The 25,438-nt window shown below is 44.9% G+C and overlaps 1 protein-coding gene across 2 annotated transcripts in view; it reads left to right on the top strand.

The window, feature by feature from the left end:
- ENPP3 (ectonucleotide pyrophosphatase/phosphodiesterase 3) overlaps nucleotides 1-25,438 on the top strand; it is a 211,568-nt gene that overhangs the window by 28,732 nt on the left and 157,398 nt on the right. For both annotated transcript variants that reach the window (XM_077289350.1, XM_077289351.1), the window contains exon 2: nucleotides 3,178-3,268. In XM_077289350.1, the coding sequence (XP_077145465.1) occupies nucleotides 3,178-3,268 (91 nt within the window). The remainder of the gene's footprint in view (nucleotides 1-3,177; nucleotides 3,269-25,438) is intronic.

The raw sequence follows: 25,438 nt of genomic DNA, 5'->3' as shown, positions 1-25,438 counted from the left end.
TCTATGAGGAGGCTGCATTATACTATATGAGGGCTGCATTATATTCTGTGAGGGGGCTACATTATACTATATGAGGGGGCTACTTTATATACTATGAGGGGGCTGCATTTTGCCCTACAAGGGGGCTACTTTATATTCTATGAGTTGGCTACTTTATATTCTATGAGGGGGCTACTTTATATTCTATGAGAGGGGCTACCCCAACCCCTGCTGCATAATTAAGACGTGTACTTGGCACGCCCGCCAGGGCCGTGGGGTACTCGGGCCCGCTCCAACGGTTCTTAGAGGGGATGTGTCACGGCAGCAGTGACCCGGTCCGTGGCCCTGGGCATCCAATAAAGGAGTCAATGAAATGAAAGGAGAATGGCATAAAGTTTATAGGGGACTTGGGGAATTGTTCGTGACGCCACCTGTGGCATTAAGTAAATAGGAGATGTTAGCCAACACTGCTTGAAGAGACCTCTGGGGCTGATGGTGATGTAGCAGTGTTGTTAAAGCTCTCCACAGGTAGAGCTACACCCCAGGGCAGTGATGATGTTAAAGGGTGATGATGGCGGTTGTAGTGCAGGGCAGGTGACGCAGTAATAATTCAGAGGACACAGCAGGGTGCAGTTTCCACACATTCACTCACAGTTCTTAGTTGTATCCCCAGCCGGGGTGTTGTGTCTTCTGGGTCTGTGGTCCAGCCAGCTCTCAAGTAAATTGGGTGCACCTTCCAGAACCCCCTTTCTATGTTCCTTTCCTGGTCGTCTCGCTGCGCTGGCTCTCACTCTTCTGCCCTGCACCTTCACACACAGTGTCCCAATCCAGCAGCGTGAGATCTTGTCTGGCGACTCTCTCTGTTGGTCCCCTGGATCCTATGTGGCTGCCTTTTCAGCGAACATGTTGGATGTGGCTGCAGCACATGCAAATGCTGCAGCCTCCAGCTGGCTATCTGAGTCCTGTAGTCCTCCCCTAGTCTTGGGGGCTGGGTCCCCACTGCAACCTGGTTCCTTCACCTGGCGATGGTCAGCGTGGATGCAGGCCCCATGGGTGGATTGCTCACTGCCTGTGCCTCTAGGACCCCTTCTTTCTCTTCTGAAGCTTCTTTCTCTCTACTGTTCTTTCTGTTCTTCTGACAGGGAGCTTCTTTCTGCACGTCTTACTCCATTCAGCTCCTCTCACAATCTGACTAACTTTCCCTCCTAATTAGCTCCTCCCCTAATTACTGGCTCCACCCACACCCTCTACCTAGTCACCCTCTCCAGACTGGAAAGAGGCCTTCCTCCCTTAGGGTATGCCCAGGTGCCCTGACTGGAGTGTTGTGGTGTTGGATGCAGGAGTGGAGTCCCGGTTAGTGTCCCCTCCTTACCAGAGAGCAGAGTCCCACACCTCTTGATGAGGTGCAGTACCTCTGTGGTGACCAGACCTCAGGGGCGCCAAATACTACCTTATATTATACCCTGATATTAGCACGTTTTACCACACAATTGGTGGTCTTGTATTTATTTCTATGTAGCTACATAGTGGGCCCCAAGCATGATTTTCTCTGGTGGGCCCAAGGTGCTCCAGTCTGACGCTGCTTATGGTCACCCCAGAATGCGGCACTGCTCACCTTGGACCCTACAGTCCAGGCCCTATCTGAGTCTCTGACAGGAAATTGACACTTTCCCTGTAAATCAGCCCCTCACTCTGGGCTAGTCAAAAAAATTAATTCTAACTATCCCTACAGACAAACTACACACATTGCTTATATTAACACATAGTGCAATTCACATTACACATTACAGTTCACATTACATCACATAACACATATTTGTACAAGTCCCGTCTGAAATGTAAATTGCTGTGGAATATGTTGGCGCTATAGAAATAAAAAATATTCTTATTATAAGCTCGTACTCACACATCCGCGTTTCACGTACTGAGTACGGGTCATGATGAAGCACACAACAGCCATAAGTGTCCTAAGCTGAACTATGAGGCTTTCAAGTATGGATCAGAAGACCACGGCCGGTCCTGGCATCGTAGTTTAACCACAAAACATGGATGTGTGAATCTGGCCATAATCACATTAAACATTACTGAGCATCTGTGGAATCTAAGTGGTATCAAAAGTGGTTTCTTTGAGACAGAGGATTGTCTTTAGACTGTTTGGGGTGAAAATTCTCAAAATTTCACCCAGATGTGGCAGAAAAGATCTGCACAAAATTTTAATCGACAACCTTCTGCATTCTTGTTGGTATTTTCGCTGAATTCACCCAATATTATGCTCTGTATCAGTTTTTCTTGTACAATTTCTGTCCATGATAGTCTACGGGTTGTTCACATATTCTATTTTTTGTGAGACCAAGTGGGTCACCCAAAATCTCAAAGACTTGTCTAATATTGATCTGAGTGTCGGATTTTAGTGGGCAATGTAAGTCTATAGCTCCGTCAAAAATTAGACGGATAGATAAGAAAATCTGTAGAAAAACTGATGGAACTTGGACCAAACTCTGCTAAATTTTTGATGAATTTTGGATCAAAAACACTGATGAAACTCGGTCGATTTTTCCTTAATGATAAAATCAAAAATGTCTGAATGAAGCCTATTAGGTTACTTGTATTTTTTCACTTTTCTTTTAGATGTTGTTTTTTTCTATTTTTGGGATGTCAAGTTTTGAATAACGCTGCTTTGTTTTTGATACTTCCTAATACTTGGCTGTGACAAAACTTTGTTGAAACAGTCATGTATGGAACACATGTGGATTTTTTACCTATGGATTTTTCACATCTAATACAAGTCTATGGGGAAAACCTGCACATAAACCTCAGCGTTCCCACAAGAAAAATTTATATTATGCGGATATCAAACACAGATCATAGGTCAGTTTACGCAGAGCAAAAAAAGCACATGAGTATGAGACTTCTATAAATTAGGTTAGGAACTTAACCTAATGTGGTAGATAAAATCTACAACCAAATTTGCATGTAACACATTCTTGTTGCAGATGATCAGGGCTAATTTTCACTTACAAAAATTTCTACAAGAAATCTGCTACATGTGAACATACCCATACCCGTTGTGCAGCATATCTGTCGATTATGAGTATATTCTAACTATCTTAACTATTGTACGAGCATATAAACTGAAAAGTGTTATATTAATTAATCATGCTATATAAGATCATTTATACATTTCACTTTGTCTTACAGGTGCTTCTTGTTGCGCTGGTTGTGATGTCACTTGGATTAGGTTTGGGCTTGGGACTAAAAACAAAAGAGAAACAACCGGAAAGGCCATTAGGTATCACCAATCTAGATTTTTTTTTCTTTAAGACTGGTGGATTATATATTTCTTCTATGAGTTTTCTTCTTTTAGGGCTCGCTCACACTAGTGTATAAATCGGACCAACGCCAGAAAAAAATCGGATTGCACTTGGACCAATGTTATGCAATGAGAAAGTGCAAATCTGCCTATTTTTTCTCAGCTTTATTAGGCATGAGAACTAAATCACAGTGTGCAATGATTTCACTCTGCAATCGGTACAGTGCGAGAAAAAAATCAGATGCCATATGGACCATCAGAGTGACATCCGATTTTTACGGACACATTACAATTCTGTAGCATAGGAAACTGCAAATGGTCCTGTAAATGGTTGATAACTGCTGAGTGAAAAAAAGATTGAACGGACAGCAAGTGAGAGAAAATTGTCCCACTTTCCTGGATGAGAATGGGACTGATTTTTTTTTATATACTAGTGTGAGTGAACCCTAATAATGAAAAGTTCTGCAAGTTTGTATTATTTTTTTGTGCTTCAATCCTTCATTGTTTTCAAGATTTCTGTTGTTGGTGAATGAAAAAGAATTAATGTTCGCATTCAGGGGCTAAAAGACTGTACGCCATCTTGTCCTGTTTGCCGAAAAGTGGATGTAATTGTGAAAATACTGTTTGCTAGGGAGGCTTGTCTCTGAGCTGGTACATATTATCTATAGCAATACTGTGTTACGCCAGGGTCACACTTGCGAGTGCAATGCGAGAAACTTGCGCATCAATACCCGGCACTGCCGCCGGCACTCGGGACCGGAGCATTCAGCTGCATAGAAATACATGCAACTGCACACAGAGCTGAGTGCCGGCGGCAGTGCCAGGTGTTGATGCAAGAGACTCACGCAAGTTTCTCGCATTGCACTTACAAGTGTGACCCTGGCCTTAGGCTAAGTTCACACTGGGCATTTTTGCTGCGTTTTTTTGCTAATTTGCAGCTGCTTTTTGCAGTACTAGCAAAGCCTATGAGATTTTAGAAATGTCATGTACACACATTATTTATGTCATCGGTACTTTGTGCTTTGCATGTTTTTTTTGGACATACAGTAGACCATGTCACTTCTTTCAGCATTTTTTCACCCATTTAACCATTACTTGTATAATCATGAATGCGTTATTGTATTTGTTTAATTAGCCATTGTATATCTTGTACCAGGTCCAATTTTATCATGGCTATAAAGAGTTAACATTAGCACTAACCTCTAAGCTCAAGAGAAGAGGTTTCCTAGAGGTATCCTCCACAGGGGGATTTTTCCTCTCCTGAGCGCTATAGCATGACTCTTTGTGAGTCGGAGGTTTACCAAGTTTAGTCCCCTGATTGCTTTTGCAGGAGCATCTACTTTATAAGTTTACCCAAGTGAAATAAGTCATTCATTTATAAATAAAATAAAATAAATATATAAAGTGTCATACATGGCTTGGAAGTTATAACTCGTTACGGGTTTGCGGTTTAGGAGTCAGGTGGAAGTTGAAGACAAGTTAAGGTGGCCTCATTTTAACTAATAGAGGATGTGAAACCTCATGGTGGTGAACAGGCTCGGCTTTGGTGGACAGCCTTAAAAATGTTGTAGTGGTAACTTCAATCAGGGGCGGACACAGTGGTTAAGAAAAGGATAATAGGGTCATTGGTGCCCTGAAAGTTTACTGGTTCTGCTTGAATGGCATGCCAGTGCGTGATGCTCCTTTATGGCTGTCTGTCCTGTTGCTGTATGTCAGACAGCTGGGGATATCACAGTACTTGAGAATCCCAATGTACTAGCACTTCATCTGACTCTTACTGTAATTGTTTTAATCCTGTGATTTAAATAAAGCTGTGGCCATTTTGACCACCGAAATAATGTATTTGTGTACTTATTCCAGAGTCTAGCTTTACTGTAATTCTGGTTGTTTTAAGATGGAGTGGGTGGTCTGTCTCGTATCCAAAAATTCATGTGTTAGCTCAACCAACATTAGTGAACTGTGTGGGAGTTCACTTATATGGGAGGATGTTTTAGGTTAAAAAGGTTGTCCACTATAGCACTGATGACCTATCTTTAAGATAGGTCAACAATGTCTGATCGGTCGAGGTGTGAAACCCTTCATCCCCGACAATCAGCTATTCTCAGTGGTCGCAGGCCAGAAGTACTCACTTGTGGAATTGCTCCGTCTTCTGACAGTGTCCGAGGCAGGGTACTGCACATCCACCTCCTATTCAAATCAATGGTGGCTGCCACGGATAACAGCTGATTGGCAGGGTGCCAAGTGTTGGACCCCAACTGATCAGACATTGATGACCTATCCTGAGGGTAGGTCATCAGTGCTAAAATAGTGGATGAGTGGTGAGTTTTTGACTTTGCGTATTTTTGCTATGAAAAAAACAGGTAAAAATTTATAGAAATCTTTGGCCCGCTGTGCTTTTTTGTTTTTGCTGTGTAAACTGACCTGCGGCACGTTTTTTGAAATCCACAACATTTCAGTTCCTCTTGCTGGTACTCTGAGTTTTATGTGCACGTTTTGACACTTAAATTTAATTAGATGCGGAAAATCTGCAGGCAAAAAAACATACTCTTTTCCATTGTGGAAACACACTAAAAATGCACGTAATACGTACATGACTGTATCAATAAAGTCAATAAATGCCAAAAAAGTATCAAAAACAAAGCTTTATCTCAAACGTGACATGTCAAGAAGAAGCAAAAATCCAGCGTCAGAACCACTAAAAAAACGCATGTTAAAACAGAGGGAAAAAACATGTTACCTAATTTAGAAAATCTGCAACATTAAAAATAAACCAACTACTCATGATGGGAACTTAGCCTTATGGCTTGTTCACACATTGCATTTTGCTGCAAGAAAAACACCGAATTTCCAGTACCAGCAAATTGAATCGAACTTCTGAAATCTCAAGCACAGACTTGAAGCAGTTTAAAGGAATCTGTCAGTAGGATCAAACCTCCTAAGCCATCTACAGTTGTGCTCAAAAGTTTACATACCCCGGCAGAATTTTTGCTTTTTTGGCCTTTTACAGAGAATATGAATGATATTACCAAAACTTTTTCTCCACTCGTGGTTAGTGGTTGGGTGAAGACATTTCTTGTCAAAGTACTGTGTTTTCTCTTTTTAAAACATAATGAAAATATGAATGTTGTCATTCATATTGTCTGAAAAAAGGCCAATAAAGCAAAAATTCTGCGGGAGTATGTAAACTTTTCAGCACAACTGTATATGGGCACATAAGTCATAGGAAGCTGAATAAAGTGTTACCTACATGCCCATGTAGACAGCTTAGGATGGTTGATTCTACTGACGATTCCGGTTAATTTTAAGACTTTCAAAGACCCATAGCTTGAATGGGTGATTTTCATCCATGAAACCTATAAAATATGGACATGTCTATATGATATTTTCATGGAAATACGGTCTGCAGAAAAAAGCGGACATGAGAACAGCAACATAGACTATAATGTATACCGTATATATATACTGTATATGTGTGTATGTATGTAATATATATATATATATGTGTGTTCTAGACTGCTGGTACGTCTGAACTATCTCCTACCCTGGAATAGCCACTGCACCCCTGAATCCCATGTACTTCTCTCCCTCTTTCCTAACTGCTGGTACGTCTGAACTATCTCCTACCCTGGAATAGCCACTGCACCCCTGAATCCCATGTACTTCTCTCCCTCTTTCCTAACTGCTGGTACGTCTGAACTATCTCCTACCCTGGAATACCCACTGCACCCCTGAATCCCATGTACTTCTCTCCCTCTTTTCTAAGTGGTACGTTGCTTCTTTTTCCCTGACTTTAATTCCTGTATCATTCTAATAATTTTTCTGACTGCATATTGACATATCTGTGCTCCTCAAACCTAGCCCTATCTTTTGATCTTCTCCTGCCTCTGTCTTCATCTTTGGTAGTCAAATGTTCTATTAACTGCAATCTGCTAATTGTCCCCTGCTGTGGACTGTCCTCCACCTCCTTCCTCCCTTCCCTCTCTCACCTGGCTTCATTTCTTGGTCATTTGAATGGTATAAGTTGTATGGAGCGGGTCAGATTTGACTTTAGTCAGATGAGACATCATTTGAAGTGACATATTTTAAGTGTATCATCTGAAATATACCAGAAATAGTCCAGACGGTAAGACTAATCACTGTATTCCAACTTTACCTACCTTTCTTTTCTTCCCTGCTCTTTAACCATGCTCACATTTCCCCCACCGTTTTTGCTCCACTAATCCTCACTCTCCTCCACTAACCCCATACCCTCGGACCCTCAAACCACATAAGTATCTCCCCTCTCTCTTACCCCCCCGCCTCATTCATCACTAATACTCCCCCTATCCTTCTCACACTATGAGAAACTATCGCAACCCCTCACACTTAAAATCTGTGCCACTGACCCCCAACCCCCTGCTTCCTCTCTCTGGGGCACTTTGGAATGCCCGCTCTATATGCAACAAGCTCCACGTGATCCATGATCTCTTTACTTCCCGCAACCTTTCCTTCCTGGCCCTCACTGAGACCTGGCTGACGCCCGATGACACGGCCTCGCCTGCAGCACTGAGTTACGGTGGCCTCCAATTTACCCACACTCCTCGCTCTGGCAACAGACATGGTGGAGGAGTGGGTATCCTTTCTAAAAACTGTTTTTTCAACCCTATCCAACCCCCACCCTCCCTTATCCTCCCTTCTTTCGAGGTTCACTCTGTCCGTATCTACGCTCCCTCCAATCTCCAAATGGCTGTCATATACCGACCACCGGGCTCAGCCATTGCCTTCATCGACCAATTCTCCACCTGGCTCCTTCACTTTCTCTCTGCTGACATCCCCACCATCATCATGGGTGACTTTAATATCCCTACTGACACCCGCCAGCCAGCAGCCTCCAAGCTTCTGGCCCTTACTTCATCCTTTGGACACACCCAGTGATCCTCCACAGCCACCCACACAGACAGACAAACACTAGACCTCGTCTTCACCCGCCTCTGTCCCTTATCTAATCTCGCAACCTCTCCCTTCCCCCTATCTGACCACCATCTACTCACCTTCTCATCCTTGTCCTCCTCACCTGCCCACCATGTCCAGCCATTACCACATCCACGCAGAAACCTCGCACATCTAGACATTCACAGACTCTCAGACTATCTCCTACCCCTGTCCGCCATATCTTCACTCCACAACACGGACAGTGCCACCGCGTTCTATAACTCCACTCTCACATCAGCCATAGACTCAGTTGCCCCTCTCATGCATGGCAAAGTGCGACGAACCAATAGGCAACCTTGGCATAACAATCTCACAAAAGAACTTCGACAAGCATCCAGGGTTGCAGAGCGACGTTGGAAGAAAACACGCCTGCCAGACGACTTCACTGCTTTCAAACAAGCTACATTTGACTTCAAATTAGCCCTCATCTCCGCTAAACAGACCTATTTCACTGACCTTGTATTTTCACTATCCTACAACCCAAAACAACTGTTCAGCACATTTAACTCCCTCCTCCGCCCACCACTGCCACCTCCAACTCCCCTCATCTCCTCCGAGGACTTAAAAAACCTACTTCAAAAACAAGATCGACCAAACACCTACTTCAAAAACAAGATCGACCAAACAAGGCAAACCCTAAATGTTCCACCACTCCAACCACTCCATATACCAGACCTCTGCCCTTCCCTAATAACCTCCCTCTCCAAGGTCACTGAAGGAGAGCTTACTCGCCTCTTTTCCAAATCACACCTCACCACCTGTGCACTTGACCCCATCCCCTCCCACTTGCTCCCCAACCTCACTAACATGCTTATTCCAGCCCTAACCCATCTCTTCAACCTATCGCTCTCTTCTAGTACCTTCCCCTCTGCCTTCAAACATGCCACCATCACACCCATCCTCAAAAAAACTAACCTTGACCCAACTGCTATGCCCAGCTACCGCCCCATATCACTGCTCCCGTTTGCTTCAAAACTCCTTGAGCAGCATGTCCATGCTCAAATTTCCTCCCACCTCTCATCTAACTCTCTCCTTGACAACCTCCAATCTGGCTTCCGCCCCCACCACTCCACCGAAACTGCCCTGACAAAAATTACTAATGACTTACAGCCAAAGCTAACAGACAGTTCTCCATCCTCCTCCTTCTTGACCTGTCCTCTGCTTTCGACACAGTCGATCACTCCCTACTGCTTCAGATTCTTGCTTCCCTTGGCATCAAAGACCTTGCCCTGTCCTGGATTGCCTCATACCTTTCTGACCACACATTTAGCGTTTCCCACTCCCACACTACCTCCTCATCCCGCCCTCTCTCTGTTGGAGTCCCTCAAGGCTCTGTCCTAGGGCCCCTACTTTTTTCCATCTATGCCCTTGGCCTAGGGCAACTCATAAAGTCCCATGGCTTTCAGTACCACCTGTATGCGGACGACACTCAGATCTACCTCTCTGGCTCAGATGTTGCCTCTCTTCTGTCCAGAATCCCGGAGTGTCTGTCAGCCATATCCTCCTTCTTCACCTCTCGCTTCCTAAAACTCAATGTAGACAAAACCGAACTCCTCATCTTTCCCCATCTCACGTATCCCCCCTACCTGATCTGTCTATTATGGTAAACGGCATCACGTTCTCTCCCGCACCTGAAATCCGCTGCCTCGGGGTAACTCTCGACTCTGCCTTGTCCTTCAAACCGCACGTTCAAACTCTTGCCACCTCCTGTCGCCTCCAACTCAAAAATATTGCCAGAATCCGTCCCTTCCTCACCCCACAATCTACTAAGACTCTTGTGCATGCCCTTATCATCTTCTGCCTCGACTACTGCAACACCCTCCTCTGTGGCCTCCCCGCTAACTCCCTGGCACCACTCCAGTCTGTCCTCAACTCTGCTGCTCGGCTAATCCACCTCTCTCCTCGCTACTCCCCTGCTTCTCCCCTCTACAAAACCCTCCACTGGCTCCCAATTCCCCAAGGAATCCAGTTCAAACTACTAACACTGATCTACAAAGCCATCCACAACCTGTCCCCTCCCTATATCTCTGAACTAATCTCCCAATATCTTCCCTCATGTAATCACCGATCCTCCCAAGACCTCCTACTCTCCTCCACACTTATTCGTTCCTCACACAACCGCCTCCAAGATTTCTCCCGAATATCCCCCATCCTCTGGAATTCCATGCCTCAACACGTCCGACTATCCACCACCTTCGGATCCTTCAGACGGAACCTGAAAACCCATCTCTTCAAGAAAGCCTACAGCCTGCAATAACCATTCTGCCGCCTCGCCATCACCAGAGCAGCCGCCTCACCACCGCCAGAGCTGCTGCACCTCTGACCTTCTGTCTCTTCCCCACTATCCCATAGAATGTAAGTCCGCAAGGAAAGGGTCCTCTCCCCTCTGTACCAGTGTGTCACTGTAAACTTGTTTACTGTAAACGATATTTATAACCCTGTATGTAACCCCTTTCTCATATACAGCACCATGGAATTAATGGTGCTATATAAATAAATAAATAAATAATAATAATAATAATTCTAGACGTGTGAATGAGAGTTCAGACATATTTTATAACTACTTTTTAAAAAGTCTAGAAACAGATGTTTGTCCAAGTGTACTCATTTGTTAAAGACATGGACATTGCCCCCCTAAATTCCCCCTAAATATTGGTGTAAATGTGCACCAGTCAGGCAGTAGTATAAGGATCAGTGTGTCACACATGCCTAATACAATCATGTAATATATCTATCATTAAGGAATATTAAGCCTGAGATTAATGGGTCATGTACTGCAAATACTACTTGAGTTATTGCATAAATCATAATTGCTTTGTCACATATGTTTTACAAACTGCCAAGCCATCCTGGGAAAGTCAAGTTTTTGGCAAATGTTAAAACAAGAAAAACCAGATTTGTGACTTCATGCCAGTCAGTTGCAACACATTAAATGTAATTAGTTTCTTTCTCTACTTTGGCAGAAAAATGGGGAATACCCAGAACATTTTTTAGATAAAATGCCTGATACAATATTGTACCTTTTTTGTCTAGATTTTGCTATTTTTCACCTGTTTTTAATTATGCCTTATTTTTCTTTTCCTGAAGGGGCATGACTGGGTGAGCACCTGACTCTTCACTTGAGCCCCTGATGGTGGGATTTGATTTAGCTCCCAATGAACACCTAGGTTCTACTCTAGGACAGACCTCGGATGCACGGCAGCGGACCCCCAAGGGACTGATAGCTAGAACGGCTCCGAAGGAGAGGACAGCTGATACAAGCAGGCATTTTACTGGTGCTGCTGATATACAGGATGGCACTGGCAGGTGTTAAAGGATCCTGCTGACATGCAGACTGGCATGGCAGGTATAGGTGGGCCCGGCTGTTATACAGACTGGCACGGCAGGTCCGGTTATTATACAGAATGGCACGGCAGGTGCAGGCGGGTCTGGCTGTTATACAGGCTGGCATGGCAGGTGCAGGCTGATCCGGCTGTAATAAAGACTGAGAAAACAAACACTAGCAAGGTTGTTAGGGATGGACAGACACTAGAGGGACCAGCGTTGAAAGAGGACAGGGACTTGAGAACTAGCAAGCATGTTTGGAAACAGACTAACAACACTGCACAGGCACCTCCATGCAGGTGAAGGTGCCATAAATATGGGCATGAGTAAGATCCTGCATGATCGAAACGCGTTGCCAATATTCAAGTAACCACCTGTGTCAATCCACTAATGTAAGGATTGTCCGTTTTATGAAGTTGGACTAATAAAGATTTCATCATTTTATTGGAGCTGGAGTGTCCACGTTTTCGTGCTTTGCCATAAATAATAAGTGTCTCCCAGCCATTGGCTGGGGACACTTAATGACAATGCACGCAGCCCCTTTAAAGGAGAGAGCATGTGCGTGTAAGGGGAAGAAACCAACTAGGCATGTCTCCTCCATAATGGGTCCAGAACCGTTGGGGCTGCCACCTAAATTACAGAGGGGAAAGCTTAAAGTGCGGGACCACTCCCTGTACTCGAGAGAAGGAGGCTTGGTCAAAATGAGAGGATGTTCGCGCACGAGGATTCAAACAGTTTGGGCGGGAACATCGAGTGCGCGAGATGCCTGGGAGGTAAAATCAGCTGTGATGAGACTGGGCAGAGTAGAGCAGAGCCTGGGATGGCAAAGCACTTTGACAGGAGACTACCGACTGGGTACCACTCAGACACCACTGTCCCCGCTGACATCGCTGCCCTCGCAGCGACTGCTGCCGCAGTCACCCCTGCTGACAGCACTGACCATGAGAGACAATGTCTGTGAACGGGACTTAGGTACGATACGGCACAGCGAATCAGACTGCCCATTGTAAACTGTGTTTGGGCAGTGCTGAGGTCTCCGTAGTGTTGGGATACTTACCGCTGAGGATAAGGACGTTTCCCTCTTCATCGCCTCATCTGCTGGACCCAAGAACCGCGTCAGGATCCCGAGGAGTCGCCGCCATTGTCAGAACCCTGAGAGGACACCGCCAACATCAGGAGATACTACCCCATCTTACGCAGGACTGTGACAGACTACCACTGCGACGCCATTAAAGTGGCCCCAGTCACAGGCAGGAGTTTGACCGTGACTGGCGTTTGAGCGATAAGTTATATTTAATTGAATTGTCTGCTTTACTTGTCCGTGTTCCTTAAGTTACCCCCATTAGCCATTTGCTGTTTTAGGGAATAATATCCCTCCGTTTTCTCCCTGCATGGAGTTTCTGCTGTATAATAAACCCCTATCACCATTGGTCTGTGTACAGTCCGTTACTGCATCCTATATGCCTGCGGTCTCCTCACATGCACACGTCCTAAACACAATATCTGGGGATCTGCGTGCCGTGCATATACCACGTGCAGCAGCCATGAGGTAGGTGTAGGGAGTGCTGGACTGAAGCCGAAGCGGTGAGTGAATCTGCGTCCCGGCTGGGGAAGAGAGGCAGCATGCAGGGACACCCCCGCTACATACAATGACTGAGAGGTACAGGATGAGGGACCCAACCACAAGATATTGGATACTGAGGGAAAAAGAAAAGTAGAGTGGACATTCCAACTGCTGTAGATTTTTAAGAGACTTGTCACAATGGAAGTGTGTGGGAAGTTGTCCAAAGTTCTTCAGCTTCTACTGGCTAGCTGGCCCAACAAAACATACTACATCTGGACCCACCCCTTATGACAAACGAGAGATCATCAATGGGTACATATCAAGTGCGTGGAGGTTACTAATTCATAAACCTATACTTCACCACATAAAAAAGTGTACAGTAACGGAGGCTCCTAAGAGACTTGAAGATGATAAATGAACTGTTTCTCTAATCAAAGTCAATACATTTATTGCAATGTTATATGTGTGGGGCGCAAATAGTGCAAAAGTTTTTTCTGTAAAAACCTTGTGCTCAAGTACTTGGGGTCCTCACTTCTCTCAGGACATTATGCTGAGAAGTATGTTCGAAGAATTGATGCGATTTGTGCAATTTGACATAAAATCCACCAGATCTGATACACTGAAGAATGACAAGTTTGCTTTATTTTCTGAAGTGTGGAATCGCTTCATTGAAAATTGCATACTGTGTTACAAACCTTGACAAAACCTGACAGGTGATGAACAGCTTTTTCCAACTCAATAAAGATGTCGTTTCACCTAATATATAGCCAATAAGCCGGACAAAATTGGAATAAAGTTCTGGCTAGTAGCTGACGTAGAATGCCAATCCTTCTGCTATGGGTTTCCATATTTGGGAAATGATGAACAATAACCGGCTGATCAGTCTCTTGCAGAACATGTTGTTCTCAAACTAATGTATCATTTTTTGAACAAGGAAGGAACAAAATGTTACTACAGATAACTTTTTCACCTAATTGAAACATGACAATACGCTGAAAAGCAAAGAGAACGAGAATTGTGGGAACGATGAATCATGCAAGGAAAGAGATTTCAGCTTTTGCAAAAAAACAACGAACATATACATACGAGACTACTCTGATGAAGAATGGTGACATCACTCTTACTTTACCAAGTTAAGCCACATAAGAATATCATTTTGCTCAGTAGCCTTTCACCCAGATGTAGAAGTTGGAAACGACAAGAGAAAAAAATAGAAATGATAACATTTTACCATAAATCAAATGTTGGAGTGGACACAGTAGACCAAATAACTTGAAAGTACACCACAAAATCTGAAAGCCGCTGAGGGCCAGTTCAGGTGTTTTGTAATGTACTTGATTTAGCAGCTATAAAAGCAAGAATACTCTATGGAACAGCAACTGGGAGTCAAATTGGTAGACGTGAGTTCATTCTTCAACTGGCATTAGAGCTTCGCAAGAATTATTTGGAATCAAGAAGTGGTACGTCATCTGTATTGTCTGGACAACAAACAAAAGGACAAGAAATCTGTAAGTGTCGAAAATGGGAAGAATGAAGATGCAATGAAAACAAAATGTTTGAAACTTGTGCAAGCTGTAACAAACTAGTCTGTGTAAAATGCACTGAGAAAGTGGAAAAAGCACCGTTTGGCCGGTTTCACACGTCAGTGGCTCCGGTACGTGAGGTGACAGTTTCCTCCCGTACCGGAGACACTGACACACGTAGACCCATAAAAATCAATGCATCTGTTCAGATGTCATTGATTTTGTGCGGACCGTGTGCGGACCGTGTCTCCGTGTGCCAAACACGGAGACATGTCAGTGTTCGTGGGAGCGCACGGATTGCACGGACCCAATAGAGTCAATGGGTCCGCGTAAAACACGGACCTCACACGGACATTCTCCGTCTGGGGTCCGTGTGCGTGCCGGAGACAGCGCTACAGTAAGCGCTGTCCCCCCCACATGGTGCTGAAGCCGGTATTCATATCTTCCCTGTAGCAGCGTTTGCTATAGAGAAAATATGAAGAATAGTGTTAAAAATAAAGATTTAGGTGTCCGCCGCCCCCCCCCACCCCCTGTGCGCCCCCCCGCTGGTCAGAAAATACTTACACGCTCCTTCCTGGTCTGGCCGCGCCTCCTACTGTATGCGGTCACGTGGGGCCGATCAATTACAATCATGAATAGTCGGCTCCGCCCCTATGGAGGTGGAGCCACATATTCATGAGTGTAAATGATCGGGCCCACGTGACCGCATGCAGGAGAAGCCGCGGCAAGACCAAGAAGGAGCGACAGCCGACGGGGGACCCGGGTAAGTATTTTCTGACCAGCGGGGGGGCGCACAGGGGGTGGGGGGGCGGCGGACACCTAAATCTTTATTTTTAACACTATTCTTCATATTTTCTCTGCAGCAAACGTTACTGCAGAGAGGATATGAATCGCAGCTTCAGCAGCTTCAGCACCATGCAGAGTGGGTACCACACGCTCCGTGTGGTACCCACTCGCCATACGGGCGGCACACGTGTGCCGCAGGTATGGCCTCCATGAGTTCCCAGGCACACGGACACGGATAACTCCGGTACCGATTTATTCCGGTACCGGAATTATCTGGACGTGTGGGACAGCCCTTTGTGTTAAATGTTGGATATCGGATGCCACAACCATGTAAAAGGAAAATGTGTTTAAACTGCTGTATATGATCTCAACACTGTTTCTACTAAGTAAAAATGAATGTTTTTTAAAAAATTTTGTCAAAAAAAGTTATTTTTACTACCAGGACAGTACTTTTGAATGGGGGTCAAAATGACCCCAAGTGGTAGTTATAGGTATTATGAAACATGCAGTAGTTCTAGTGTTAATGCAATAACACGTATATGTAAATAACAGGGGTGATTGTGTGTGAAGAAGGCTCTGATAGGGAATGTAGATTGTGAGCCCTAATGGGGACAGTGATGATAATGTATGTAAATTGCTGCAGAATATGATGGCACCATATAGGCAATGCATAATAATAATAAAAAATGAATACATTTTCTTATATAGTCACCTGTTTAAATAGCGTGTGTAACACCTACATTGTGTAGAATAGCCCATTGTAATCCTATTACATTTCTGTTGCCAATCAGTTCCTTCATGTCTGTAAAAGCTGGAGTGTCTATGACTGAAGTATTAGGGAAGATTTATAACTGATGATAGTGGAAGACGTGACGATATGTCAAAATGACTATGAAAATATTTACTGATGATTTCTAAGGCTATGTGCACACGTAGGAAATGTGGTGCAGAATTTTCTGCACTAAATCTGCATCTCCTGGCAGAAAACGCAGGTGCAGATTTGATGCAGTTTCTGTGTAGTTTCTGTGAAGATTTTACCAGTGCGGATTTTTATCATGGAGGGGTGCAGAAACGCTGCAGAACTGCACAAAAGAAGCGACATGCACTTCTTTGAAATCTGCAGCGTTTCTGCGCGGATTTTTCTGCACCATGTGCACAGCTTTATTTTTTCACATTGATTTACATTGTACTGTACATCACAGTGCAGATCTGCAGCGTTTCTGCAGCAGAAAAAAACGCTGCAGATCTGCACTAAATCTGCATCGTGTGCACAGGCCCTTAAAATGATATGTTTACTATAATATTTAATGGTTATGTCCACATTTGCATGATTGAATGAAGCTGAATGAAAAAATGTCTACAGCTCCAATGCATCAGCATGATTACAAAGTACAAACAGATTATGTGTTGTCTGATTGTAAAACCAAACTCTCTTCTTGCCACCCTAATGAATGTATGCTAACAAAACGTAGCAGACAGATGGAAGGCGGTGCGGCTGCAGGATCAGACTACATAGGATTTGTTTGTATCTCTGGTTGGCATCTGTTACCACAGAGACACAAGTCTGGCACTGTATACACACAAAACAGTAAGCAATTTTTTATTCAAAACTTAATAACAGTTTTTGGAAAAAATCTTTTAGCTATATTTAGGTAATAAAATTTGATTGTAGAGGTATTCATAGCTTTTAAAGAATTTAAAAACCATTGAAGGTATTGTTTTACTTAAATCATGCATTTTTTTAAATGGGCTTAATCAGAGGTGTAGCTAGGGTTTTGGTTCGGGGGGCGAAGCTTCTGAGTGGGCCCCTAACCAGGTAATCTTGATTATAACTCGGTGACACACCCTAATAGTGGAGGAGAACCTCAGCAGATGACCCCGCTATTACTGAAGATAATCTCTATATAACGACCACCATGGATATTACCGCCATATGGTCAGTGGTAGATATCAGTCCTACAGAATATATAAGAGATTACAGCACAGTTGCAGAAAGTGACTTACCGCTGATGTTCTCTGATGGAATCGTTCACTTTTCCCGTCTTTTCTATCTGGCCCAGACTGACACAACTTCTTCCAGCCAGGACTGGGCTGCAGAGAATACAACAAAGACACATTTCACTTCTCATATTCCAGCCCCATCACCATCTATTCCCAACCTGAACAAACTCCTCATGCTGCTGATATCCCAATAATTAGCTGCTGCTGCCATATGTGTACCTATTACTGCACCTGCTGTGTGGTTCTCTGTGCCTTCTAAATTCTAAAGCACCCTTCTATAATATTGTAATGCCGGGTGCAAGTGCCCTAGAAAACAGTGCCCATATTTTGCCCCCTAGAAAGTAATAATGCCCTCTGTGTGCCCCTTTGATAGTCACAGTAACCTGTGTTCCCCTATAACAGTAAGTGCCCACTTTACATTTAATAATGTCCCGAGTCTCCCCCTGTTCTGGTCCCTCTATACACAGTATGATGCTCTCTTATACACAGTATAATGCCCCCTCACTGTATAGTACCATCCACACAGTATATTGACCATTTAGTATCCCCTGTTTGATGGCTCCAACACTGTAAGATGACCCCCTCACTGTAATCTACACACTGTATGATGGCCCCCTAGAGAGCCTCCATATAGTATAATGCACCAGATAGTCCTCAATATAGTATAATGCACTCCCCATAGGACTCCCTATAGTATAATGCACTCCCCATAGGCAGACTCTATATTGTATAATGCAACCCCATAGGCAGACTCTATAGCATAAGGCAGCCCCCATACGCAGACTCTAGCATAAGGCAGCTCCATAGGCAGACTCTGTAGTATAAGGTAGCCCCCCATAGGCAGACTTTGTAGTATAAGGCAGCACCCCATAGGCAGACTCTGTAGTATAAGGCAGTCCCCCATAGGCAGACTCTGTAGTATAAGGAAGCCCCCAAACACGCAGTGTCCAGATGTTCCAGCATAGTGGAGGGGATTTTATGAAATCCCGTGTCCACTATGCGTGGAAACACGCATCCGACTTCCCTGCGACTCCGGACATGCTGCGCGTCTTTTCAGATCGCAGCATGTCCGTGTTACTTGCGGCGACGCTGCGTCGCCGCAAGTAATATCACAGGGCGCTATGCGAGGGTGCGATGATCCTGGATGTGTACAGTTAACACATCCGGCATCATCGCGTCCCAGAAAGGGGGCGGGGCTTAGCGCCGAGCGGCTTCACTGCTCCGGCGATACCGCTGGCCCTCCTGACCGTGGATACGCACCCTAATAGTGGAGGAGAGCCTCAGCCATTCAGCACTCAGCATTCTAAGGAGCGCACACGTGTGGAGTCTGGCATGCATCTCTCTGCAGCAAAAGTATCACGGCAGCTAAAGTATCGAAAAGATTATTTCTATGGCAGTTAGTCACGGCAGGAGTCAGGACCCCACACTATGTATCTCTCTTTTGGGTATGTCTGCTGAGTAAACACTTCTTATTACTTGGATCTAGCTTTTCTATTAACCCATCTTATTCCTTCACCATGTTTACATGCCCTTATAGTGTTTGCTCCACTAATCCTCACTCTTCCTCGCTATCCCCAAACCCCAGCACACTCTAACCAAATAATCGTCTCCCCTTCCCCCTTTCCTTCCCACCTGACCTCCTCTGACCTGCTCTTCAACCTCAAATCTGTCCTAATAAAACATAAAACAAGCCGGTCACTCTCTTTCTCCCACCTGCTCTCCCTTTCTCTTGCTTCTCCTCACTGCTGGTGACATATCTCCCAATCCATGACCCCCACAGCTCATACCTCCCATTACTACCACCTCCTACCGCTCCCTATCTAATATGAACTACCATAATCTTTCCAACATAAAACCCATGCCCTTGACGCCCACCCCCCTGCTCCCTCTCTCTGGAGCACTCTGGAACGCCCACTCAATCTGCAATAATCTTCATGTGATTCATGACCTTTTTCTCTCTCGCAATCTTGCCTTGCTCGACCTCACAGAAACATGGCTGACACCCTCCGATACCGCCTCCCCTGCGGCACTCTGTTATGGCAGCCTTCATTTCACCTACACTCCTCGCCCCGGCAACAGACATGGTGGAGGAGTGGGTCTTTTCCTTTCTTCTAACTGCACCTTTAACCCAATCTCACCTCTACCCTCCCTTATCCTCCCCTCTTTTGAAGTCTATCCTGTTCGCATCTACTCTCCCTCCAACCTCCAAGTGGCCATTATATACCGACCTCCGGGCCCGCCCACTGCCTTTATTGATCATCATGGGTGACTTCAACATCCCCACTGATACCCTTCAGTTAACAGCCTCCAAACTCCTGTCCCTTTCTTCATCCTTTGTACATGCTCAGTGGCCCTCCTCAGCCACCCACACAGATGGACATACATTAGACTGGGTTTTCACCCGTCCCTGCTCTCTATCTAACTTCAGCACCTCCCCTCTCCCTCTATCCGACCACCATCTACTCACGTTTTCATCCCTGTCCTCACCTGTCACCCATGTCCAGCAACATGTGCACCCCCGCAGAAACCTTGCACACCTAGACACCCACACGCTCTCCTCACTCCACGACACAGACAGTGCCACTGCTTTCTACAATGCCACTCTCGCATCAGCTACTGACGCGGTCGCCCCACTCATTCACGGCAGAGTGCGATGTATCAACAGACAACCCTGGCACAATAACACCACTAAAAAACTCCAGCAAGTGTCCAGGGTTGCAGAGCGGCGTTGGAAGTAAACAAATTTGCAAGACGACTTCACTGAATTCAAACAGGCAACTCTCGCTTTCAAATTTGCCCTCACCTCTGCTAAACAGGCTTACTTCACAACCCTTGTATCTTCCATATCCTACACCCCCAAACAGTTATTCAAAACTTTTAACTCCCTCCTCCACCCATCACTGCCCCCTACAACCTCCCTCATCTCTGCTGAGGACTTTGCCACACACTTTAAAAATAAGATCATCCAAACAAGGCAAGTCTTCATTGTTCAACACCACAACCCCTTTGTATACCAGACCAATGCCCAAACCCCATAACCTCCCTATTCATCATCACTGAAGGGGAGCTTAATTGTCTCCTCTCCAAATTGCCTCTCACCACCTGTGTGCTTGACCCCATCCCATTCCACCTCCTCCCCAACCTCACCACCACTCGTATCCCATCCTTAACCCACCTCTTCAACCTATCGCTAACTTCTGTTACCTTCCCTTCTGTTTTCAAACTTGCCACAACACGCCTATCCTAAAAAGCCAACCCTCGACCCAACCGCTATGTCCAGCTATCGCCCAATATCGCTGCTCCCATTCGCTTCCAAACTCCTGGAGCAGCACATCCACGCTGAACTTTCCTCTCATCTAACTTGCTCTTTGACAATCTACAATCTGGTTTCTGCCCTCATCACTCCACTGAGACAGCCACCCATGACCAAAATTACTAATGACTTACTTACAGCCAAAGCTACAATACTCTATACTCCTCCTCCTAGACCTGTCCTCTGCTTTCAACACAGTTGACCACTGCCTCCTACTATAGATCCTCTCCACCTTTGGCATCAAAACCTCACCCTAACCTGGATCTCCTCATACCTTTGCAACTGCACATTCAGCGTCTTCCACTCCCACACTACCTCCTCATCCCACCCTCTCTCTGTTGGAGTCCCCCAAGGCTCTGTTCTAGGACCCTTACTCTTCTCAATCTATACACTTGGCCTGGGGCAACTCATAAAGTCCCATGGATTCCAGTACCACCTTTATGCTGATGACACTCAGATCTATCTCTCTGGCCCCGACATCACCTCTGCTGTTCAGAATCCTGTAATGTCTATCAGCCATATCCTCCTTCTTCTCTTCTCGCTTCCTCAAACTCAGTGTGGACAAATCTGAACTCATCATCTTTCCTCCATCTCACAGATCTTCCTTACCTGAAATATCTATCGCAATTAACGACATCGCGCTTTCCCCTGTACTGGAAGTCCGCTGCCTCGGAGTAACCCTTGACTCTGCCCTACCCTTCAAACCACACATCCAAGCTCTTTCCACCTCCTGTCGCCTACAGCTCAAAAATATCTCCAGAATCCGTCCTTTCCTCAACCATCAATCTACTACAATGCTTGTGCATGCCTTCATCATCTCCCGCCTCTACTACTGCAACATCCTTTTCTGTGGCATCCCTGCTAACACTCTCGCATCTCTCCAGTCCATCCTTATCTGTGCTGCCCGACTAATTAATCTCTCTCCTCGCTACTCTTCCGCTTCTCCCCTTCTCCCCTCTGTAAATCTCTTTACTGGCTCCCATTCCCTCAGCGTATCCAGTTCAAATTACTAATACTGACCTACAAAGCCATCCATAACCTATCTCCTGCATATGTCTCTGAACTAATCACCCGATATCTTCCCTCACGTAATTTCTGGTCCTCTCAAGACCTACTTCTCTCCACACTTATTCGCTCCTCACCCAATCACCTCCAAGACTTCTCCCGAATATCCCCCATCCTCTGGAGTTCTTTGCCCCAACACGTCCGACTATCAGCCACATTCTGATCCTTCAGACGGAATCTGAAAACCCAACTCTTCAGGAAAGCTTACAGCCTGCACTGACCCCCGCTGCCTCACCACTACCAGAGCTACCGCCTCACCAACAACAGAGATGTTGCAACCACCCAACCTACTGTCACCTTCCCCACCATCCTGTAGAATGTAAGCCCGCAAGGGCTGGGTCCTCTCCCCTCTGTATAAGTCTGTGATTGTTAGTTTGTTTACTGTAAGTGATATCTGTAATTTGTATGTAACCACTTCTCATGTACAGCTCCATGGAATAAATGGTTCTATATCAATAAATAATAATAATGGTCCCTTACATGATCATAATATAAAAAGTGAACTTTGATGCAGTCATAAGGGTTACAAACCCTGCTTTCTGCTCAAAAACCTCACTGTTGGTTTTGACTTAACAAACTCTGCAATCTGCTATGTATAGTGATACAGAGAATGTAGGCTGAAGTTATAAACAGTTTTACATTTTTAAATAGTAATTCAACTTTTATTTAGTTTTTAATAATTTTGTCCAGCATGGAAAGTTATTACATTTTGCAAACCACTTTATTACAATATTTATCTTTAAGTTTTCTAAATAATATACAGGTAAGTTGCTTCAAATTTCCTGCTTTCTCCCAGCATGTTTGCTTACCTTTATGTTGTGAAATTGGATTCTGGGCTCCCCCGGTGGCCACTTGTGGAATTGTACTTGTGTGCATCATCCCCTCTGTTCACCTGCTCCTATCAGGATGTGGGAGTCGCTATATAACCTTGCTCCTCTGTCAGTTTCATGCCGGTCAACAATGTAATCAGAAGCCTTTCTGTGCATGTTCCTGCTACTAGACAACTCCCAGCTAAGTTGGACTTTTGTCCTTGTGTGTTTTTGCATTTTGTTCCTGTTCACAGCTGCTGTTTCGTTACTGTGTCTGGAAAGCTCTTGTGAGCGGAAATTGCCACTCTGGTGTTATGAGTTAATGCTAGAGTCTTAAAGTAATTTCTGGATGGTGTTTTGATAGGGTTTTCTGCTGACCATGAAAGTGCCCTTTCTGTCTTCTTGCTATCTAGTAAGCGGACCTCGATTTTTGCTAAACCTATTTTCATACTACGTTTGTCATTTCATCTAAAATCACCGCCAATATATGTGGGGGCCTCTGTCTGCCTTTTGGGAAAATTTCTCTAGAGGTGAGCCAGGACTGTCTTTTCCTCTGCTAGGATTAGGTAGTTCTCCGGCTGGCGCTGGGCATCTAGGGATAAAAAAACGTAGGCATGCTACCCGGCCACTTCTAGTTGTGCGGCAGGTTTAGTTCATGGTCAGTATAGTTTCCATCTTCCAAGAGCTAGTTCTCATATATGCTGGGCTATGTTCTCTCGCCATTGAGAATCATGACAGTTTGACCGGCCAAAAAAAAGGGTTAAATTACTGGCTGAGAAAGGAGAGAAAAAAGAAGTCTGCTACAATTTTTTTTTTTTTTCCTCTAGTTCTGAGTGTGCTCTTAATTGAATCACTTGCTAGTCTGCCTATACTGCAGCCTTCCTCTCTTTCTCTCCTTCTTATCCTTGAATGGCTCTGTGTTCACCTGTTTCAAATGGATCTTCAGAGTGTAGCTACAGGTTTGAATAATCTCGCCACAAAGGTACAAAATTTGCAAGATTTTGTTGTTCATGCACCTATGTCTGAGCCTAGAATTCCTTTGCCTGAATTCTTCTCGGGGAATAGATCTCACTTTCAAAATTTTAAAAATAATTGCAAATTGTTTTTGTCCCTGAAGTCTCGCTCTGCCGGAGACCCTGCACAGCAGGTCAGGATTGTAATTTCCTTGCTCCGGGGCGACCCTCAAGACTGGGCTTTTGCATTGGCACCAGGGGATCCTGCGTTGCTCAATGTGGATGCGTTTTTTCTGGCCTTGGGGTTGCTTTATGAGGAACCTCATTTAGAGCTTCAGGCGGAAAAGGCCTTGATGTCCTTGTCTCAGGGGCAAGATGAAGCTGAAATATACTGCCAAAAATTCCGCAAATGGTCTGTGCTTACTCAGTGGAATGAGTGCGCCCTGGCGGCGATTTTCAGAGAGGGTCTCTCTGATGCCATTAAGGATGTTATGGTGGGGTTCCCTGTGCCTGCGAGTCTGAATGAGTCCATGACGATGGCTATTCAGATCGATAGGCGTCTGCGGGAGCGCAAACCTGTGCACCATTTGGCGGTGTCTACTGAGAAAACGCCAGAAAATATGCAATGTGATAGAATTCTGTCCAGAAGCGAGCGGCAGAATTTTAGACGAAAAAATGGGTTGTGCTTCTATTGTGGTGATTCAACTCATGTTATATCAGCATGCTTTAAGCGTACTAAGAAGCCTGACAAGTCTGTTTCAATTAGCACTTTACAGTCTAAGTTTATTCTATCTGTGACCCTGATTTGTTCTTTGTCATCTATTACCGTGGACGCCTATGTCGACTCTGGCGCTGCTTTGAGTCTTATGGATTGGTCCTTTGCCAAACGCTGTGGGTATGATTTGGAGCCATTGGAGGCTCCGATACCTCTGAAAGGGATTGACTCCACCCCATTGGCTAGTAATAAACCACAATACTGGACACAAGTGACTATGCGTGTTAATCCGGATCACCAGGAGGTTATTCGCTTTCTGGTGCTGTATAATCTACATGATGTTTTGGTGCTGGGATTGCCATGGCTGCAATCTCATAACCCAGTCCTCGACTGGAGAGCTATGTCTGTGTTAAGCTGGGGATGTAAAGGAACTCATGGGGACATACCTTTGGTTTCCATTTCATCATCTATTCCCTCTGAGATTCCTGAATTCTTGTCTGACTTTCGTGACGTTTTTGAAGAACCCAAGGTTGGTTCACTACCTCCGCACCGGGAGTGCGATTGTGCCATAGTCTTGATCCCGGGTAGTAAATACCCTAAGGGTCGTTTATTTAATCTGTCTGTGCCTGAACACGCGGCTATGCGAGAATATATAAAGGAGTCCTTGGAAAAGGGACATATTCGTCCTTCGTCATCTCCCTTAGGAGCCGGTTTTTTCTTTGTGTCTAAGAAAGACGGCTCTTTGAGGCCGTGTATTGATTATCGACTTTTGAATAAAATCACGGTTAAATATCAATATCCGTTACCACTGCTTACTGATTTGTTTGCTCGTATAAAGGGGGCCAAGTGGTTCTCTAAGATTGATCTCCGTGGGGCGTATAATTTGGTGCGAATCAAGCAGGGGGATGAGTGGAAAACCGCATTTAATACGCCCGAGGGCCATTTTGAGTATTTGGTGATGCCTTTTGGTCTTTCAAATGCCCCTTCAGTCTTCCAGTCCTTTATGCATGACATTTTCCGCGATTATTTGGACAAATTTATGATTGTGTATCTGGATGATATTCTGATTTTTTCGGATGACTGGGACTCTCATGTCCAGCAGGTCAGGAGGGTTTTTCAGGTTTT

Source organism: Ranitomeya variabilis, chromosome 2 (genome assembly GCF_051348905.1).
Source record: "Ranitomeya variabilis isolate aRanVar5 chromosome 2, aRanVar5.hap1, whole genome shotgun sequence".
Classification (NCBI taxonomy): domain Eukaryota; kingdom Metazoa; phylum Chordata; class Amphibia; order Anura; family Dendrobatidae; genus Ranitomeya; species Ranitomeya variabilis.
The sequence above is the reverse complement of the archived record's forward strand: the minus strand, read 5'-3'. Positions and strand labels throughout refer to the sequence as shown.